The following is a 6,000-nucleotide window of genomic DNA, read 5'->3' as shown; positions in this document are numbered from 1 at the left end:
TTTGGCTGTCACACACCCTCTCCTGAGCCCTGCCTTCTTCTAAGCCAATGTCAAATCTTCTTTGGACTTGAAGTTGGAAGGGGCTGAACTCCCAAGATAGTACTTTTCTTGGAGTCTGTTGGCAGCATTGACAATTAGGCAGCTGATGCATTAACATGCCAGAGAGGCTCTGATGTTTATTCATGTGCTGCTCTCGAGGGTTTATTGAATTGATGCCTGGTAAAGCAACTAATGGGAGCCCTTGGCAGGGTACCTTAGATGGATTTCCTTATTATCTCTCTAGATTTTATACTCTCTAGCAAAATCAATATTCAAGCTGGTGCACAATGCAGCCTCTTTTAGCTTCAGGGTTTAAAGATTTATGGGGCATCAGGGAAAACCAATGAAGGCAAAAGGCAATGACAAAAGAAGTAAAATCCAAGTGACAAAAATTGCTACTGAACTAGGGTGGGCAGAAGCAATCGTTAGGTTTTGAATTTTCTATCTTTGTCAGGGAACCATTTTTTAATTGACTTCCCCCTGCCCGCCTCCCTCCTTTCCTCTCTCCTGCTTTGGTGAGGCTGCATGTTGTCCTCGCACTCCAGAAACTGTGATCAGGGCAAAGGAAATGCTGAGCCTTTAACAGGGAGTTACAAGGATTTCGGGTGGCAGGGTTTTAGGTTTTCGGTTTTAGGCTTCTGCGTGCAAGAGATGCCGAAAGAGCACTAGAGAGCCAGGAGAAGAACCGCCACTGTAACATACCTACTCCCTATGCATCTTACCCTTTTCCGTAGCAGGTCTGACCTATATTGCACGGACCTCTGTGGGCCTCAACAGTCCTGTGAAACAGATCCAATGGTTCTACCTATTTCAGTTTTGGAGAGGTGGAATAGAGAGGAAAGCAGCCTTTTGCCCAAATACTTCCTTTTTTTTTGGTCAGAAGTCCTGCAGTGTCACAGGGTCATTTTTTTTTTTTTTTTTCATATTTCAAACTTGCAAACTGCCTAGTGCTAATACTTTTCACAAGTAATGTAGCCCCCCACCCCAAGACATGACCCATTGCCTTGTAAACCAGAAAGCTAATTTGTACGGTTCTAGCTAGCTAAAGCAATTGTGATACTCAATCAGATATGTTATTATTTCATTAATTCTGTGGAGTTATCATTAAGATTCCCACCATGTTTGCTTATGACTGCCCTAAAGGGAAATAAATGATACAATTTAAAACGTTGGTAACACCGTGAGATTAAGTGGGTACACGGCTGGCTGTCACACTCACCAGTGCTACCCCCAGACTTTCCTGATCACAAAATTACTGCGTATTTTCTTTTCTCTCCCATCTCCAACAGCAGAATTATAAGGCTTGGAAGAGTTATGAAGTGAAATGTCACTCATTGTGCTCTAGGATAAGTCAGAAGATTTTTCCCTTTCCAGTTGCTTAGTATGTTTTTTATTGCTACAAGGTTACAGCTTAATTGTTAAAACAACATTGAGGGCTTGAAATATTATCTAGCTATAAATGCAAACAAGGTCATGGTAACAGTATTTGTGGGTGTCTAAGTGTTGCACATGGGGGAAGCCTATCCTGTCCATGGCTTAAATTGAAATGAGGAACTGGACTACACATACCAATCTAGAGACCATTCAGACAGGAACTTTTGTTAGCAGGAGTCAGATTCAGTCCTGGTGGAGAATACAAATGGTAGAATTCAAATGGCACCAGAGGTCCTGCGTGATCTTCCTAATCAAGAACGGCTGCCACCTGCCAATACCATCTTCTGTACACATGGACATAAGACAGGCAGACACTGGTTGCAGCATCACATGCCCACAGAGCTTTTATGCATTGTGCTGCAGTGGCAATCGCAAAAAACATCTTGTTTCATGGGACAAATCACAGCTCTGGTGTGGCTGAGGCAAGGGAGCTTCTTAGCCATCCTTTCTTCCAGGAGACCTTCAGCACTCGCATCATTGTATGTCCTTCATCGTGCTCTTATTTGCCTTCCTCCGCAAACTGAGGTACAACATCTGCAAGTGCAGTTCATAAGCCAGTGGAGAGATTAAAATACTAAGTGAAATTATTGCTTGTTCCACCAAAACTTAGGTGAAGGATGTTTTGGACCTGTTTGCATGCTACCTGAAGATACTGTCACAATCACAAATCTTGACATGTAAACTTTTAAACACTTGATAGTGTGGAAGTAGTGTACAAATCCCATGCGGGGTCTCAAGAAAGGGGCAAATTTCAACCAGTAAAATTCATGGCCCAGCAGGCTGTGGAGGATCTTGTCAGTTCCTGTGTTGTGTACCTCTCTCCCCCAATCATTTTATTACCCTGAACATCTGTGGAAACGTGGAGGTGCAGGGAGCCTCGAGGCTGCTCAGCATGTTTGACTCCATTTTCTCCTTAAACATGTGCAAATGCTACTTCTATTTGCACCTTTGCAGAGCTGTGATTTGCAACACCAAAGCCTAAATGACACCTAAGATCCCTCCAGAGCATTAAACAAACAAGCCAGTAGGACATCTCACAGTCTGGGAAGTGCTAAATTGAAAGCAGTAGTACAAACTGCACTGCTTTGAAAAAGAACCAGTTGAATTTCTTTGCTGTGATCCAAACCTGGGAGGTCTTTTCTCATGGCTGTTTCTGCATGAATCCAGGCTCTGTGCATTGCCCAGAAAACTGAACCAGGAATCTGATTCAAGGCTTATAATGTAGAAATCCTATGTTTCTCATCTCATTTTGGTTTTAATTGGATTTATATGAAGCAAATATGAAAAGAAAGAGGACAGCCAGGACACTATCCACAGTAATTGTTTGACAGAGTGGGTGTTTAACATTTTATGCACTGTCAGTGAGCTTCAGATTTGAATCTGACAGTAGATACCAGCCTCACAAAATTAGTCAGGGGCAAGTTAGTAGCCAGTTAAAAGCTAGAATATGGCTAGGACTATACAAGGTAGTTTGGGCTTGAGAATTAATATTGGTTGAAGGACTGTGTTAAAATAACTGGCTATAAGGAGAATACCTTCTAGTGGTATCTCCTGGACCATCTGCAAGTTCTTAAGTTTCTTCTCAAAAATAAACCCTCTCCTCTGCCTTTTAAAGGACCTTGTAAAGAACCCCCCCCCATCCCATACGATTGCCAATAGGAGCGTAGCAAGTTTTGCAATCACAGAATAGCAAAATACACAGCACCTCTCTTCAAAACATCCTTTAAAAATGCCTGCTTTTCTGGCCAGTCATCTCACTGCAAATGAAACTGCTGTGATCAGAACTTTCTGTAATGCAGTGTTTTGTTCATTTGTTTCTGTGATATACCGTGCATTTCAGGAAAAAGGCCACAATTATTTAAAAAAAAAAAAAATCCGCAAGTCTGTCCTCCATCAGTCTTTTCCTTCTGCTGAATCATTACTTAAAGAATTTTGGAAAGATTTCTTCAACTGGAAAAAAAAAAGAAAAAAGTGTTATTTTATTTGTATGTTGAGGAAATGACCAAGACTAGTCTCAAGAGGAAATGGGTGCAAAAGATGACAAAACACAATCTCAAATATTTAAATTCCTTGTTCTTCACTGTCTATGGTTCTCATTCTTCGAATTGTGTGCTAAGGAACCTGATTCTCCTTGGTAATGTCAGTGGTAATATCAATGTAAATCAAGAAAGTAGTGTAAGACTACGATAGAGAGCTTTCCCTCCCATGGTATTTACATGAAGTTTATGCAGAATTTAACCCTAATTTTCATTTAAAAGAATCGTCAATCCTTTAAAAATTGGGACACATGCTTAGGTAGAAGAGACCATTAAATGATAAGGCAGCTAAGAGATTTCCTAGACTATTTTATATTAAAAAAGGCAGACAAACAATCTTTTACGGTTACATTGTGAGATCAGATCAGTCAGAAATGCTGACTTTGAATTTCTTCAGAAAAACAACAAACCTTCCAGTTCACTGCCTTTACTGCCCTTGTAAAAGTGGATAATTGTCTCTGCAAATTGAAGCCATAAATTACTAATTTCACACGGTGGGAGAGGGTTGAATATACTAATTAGTCAAACAGTTGCATTCAAAGTTCAAGCAAGACAGATACCATCCACATATTTTCCTGTTCTCTCTGGAGCATCTAGATCATTGCCACAGCTTACTGAGGAATATCAAGGTGGGTCCAGTCCCACGTCTGCCTGTGTTGCCTGCGCAGACTGAAAGTGCCCTGAAACACAGGCTCCATCCCTACGGATGAAAGCACAGCTTAACAGGAAAGGGTCCTGATCTAGGTTGTGGCAATGAGACACAGAATAGTAAAACTGCATTGCAGGTCAGTGATCCCTTCCACTTAAAACCTTGAGGGTGAGGCTGAAACATCTCCTTACATTGTGTATAAATGTCTTAAAGTCCAGTTTTGCTTGGGGAGGTCCTTTTATTTCCTTTTTACTGGTGGAGAGCTCCTGTGGGGCAGACTCAGCTGAATTTGACTCAGGTGTTGTCCCAGTAGGAAACTGCACTGAGGGTGCCCCCGGCTGTGGGGCAGAGAGTGAGCCTGTTGCTGTTGTGTTTTTGCTAGGAGCTCTTTGCAGCACCACATTTGAGCACCCACTTTGCGGATGCATAGTGTCAGCAGCATCTGGAAACGCTTGTTTACTCTGGGCTTTTCTTTCGCCCTTCCAATCAGAGAGTCCAAGCTCGGAAGACAGATGGGATTGTTCTGCTAGTAATTGGTCCAGCTGCTGCAGAGAAAATAGAACAAAAACCATATTGCAGTAATAAAAATATAATAAAAGGAATCAAGCAGGATACACAAGAGTATATGAAGCATGCCTGCTTCTTCTGCTTGGTCCGAAGAAGACATGCGATGTCTGGCAAATGAGGGGTTGCCGTAAAAAGGAGGAGAAAAGCCTAAGAGACATTTTATTCCAACAGATAGATCTAATTGCCTAATGGAAAATCTGCAAATGGACTTCAATCTGGGGCCATTGCGATCTTGACCCTCTAACCCAAGCTTGTCAGGGAAGAATCAAAGACAAGTCCCCTGACCATCATTTCTTTACCTTTCCTTAGCAAACAGAGACCTGGTCCAGAAAAAGACTAGACCAGTAACCATTTTCAATAATTATGTAGGTTGACTGCCTGTCACTTTATTCTGGAAACCAAGACCAGAGTAGGATACAGACAGTTTTATAAATATTGTCACTTTTCCTGGGTAGTTTGAGCTCAAGCAGCATAGCCAAGGAGAAAGAGGGTCAAAGATGCAAACTGTAAGTCTGTTATTGGAAATCCTCCTCTTCTTGGCACTGAAAGGATTGTTCAGATGTACCTCAGAGTTAGCACTTTGAACACTGAATAGCAGGACATACTTTAAAGTCTCCCACATTACCCAGAACAGTGGCTTGTGCAATGTACCATAAGGATGCTCTCCCTGATCTGGCAAGATTGATCGTTCAGCTGAAATTCCAGCTCTGCGACCTCCTGACGAACGGCTCGTCGTAAGAGTTGAAGGTGTCTGCCTTCCTCCCTGTAGGGACATCAGCAAAAACACACTCAAGTGAGCGGTGAACACCCTCCTATTCCTCAACCCCAGCATAGCACCTGTATCTTTCTCTGTTGCAGTCCTGTTCTTACCCATGGTCACAGGACACCTTACAAAATAATAAATAACAGCCCTTGTCTGCTTGACTCATTTCTTTGATTATCCCAGTTCCAAGATTAAACATGTTGTAGTTGCAGAGCCAGCTTGAATCTGGGCAGGTTTATAACTTGTGATTTATCTCCAGCACAAAGACTGCATAAAGGCCCTACTTTCGGGCAGCTCAAGACTTGAAGCCCCTAGTAACTTTTTGTGAACCTGAGGCTTCTTGGTAATCACTGTGAACTTGGGCTGAATCCATGAAGAGCTAGTTCAAATTTTCCTGTGTTGCTCCTGCATTGATCATGACCACTAAGTACGTGGCCTAAAGGGACTGGTTTGTCAGAGATCACTCCCACCTCCTTCCCTGAACCCAGCAGTGACCTGGAACACTGAGCTCC

At 42.3% G+C, this 6,000-nt stretch overlaps 1 protein-coding gene across 1 annotated transcript in view; it reads right to left on the bottom strand.

Moving 5' to 3' along the window:
• Nucleotides 1–4,312: 4,312 nt before the first annotated feature.
• Nucleotides 4,313–6,000, bottom strand: part of ITPRID1 (ITPR interacting domain containing 1) — a 34,296-nt gene continuing 32,608 nt past the window's right edge. Inside the window, 3 exon segments of the mRNA XM_074850052.1 lie at nucleotides 4,313–4,342; nucleotides 4,344–4,703; nucleotides 5,377–5,488. Of these exon segments, the coding sequence (XP_074706153.1) occupies nucleotides 4,313–4,342; nucleotides 4,344–4,703; nucleotides 5,377–5,488 (502 nt within the window).

The sequence above is a fragment of the Strix aluco genome, chromosome 1, assembly GCF_031877795.1.
Source record: "Strix aluco isolate bStrAlu1 chromosome 1, bStrAlu1.hap1, whole genome shotgun sequence".
Classification (NCBI taxonomy): Eukaryota; Metazoa; Chordata; class Aves; order Strigiformes; family Strigidae; genus Strix; species Strix aluco.
Note: the sequence above shows the minus strand (reverse complement) of the source record. Positions and strands in the feature narration are given on the sequence as shown.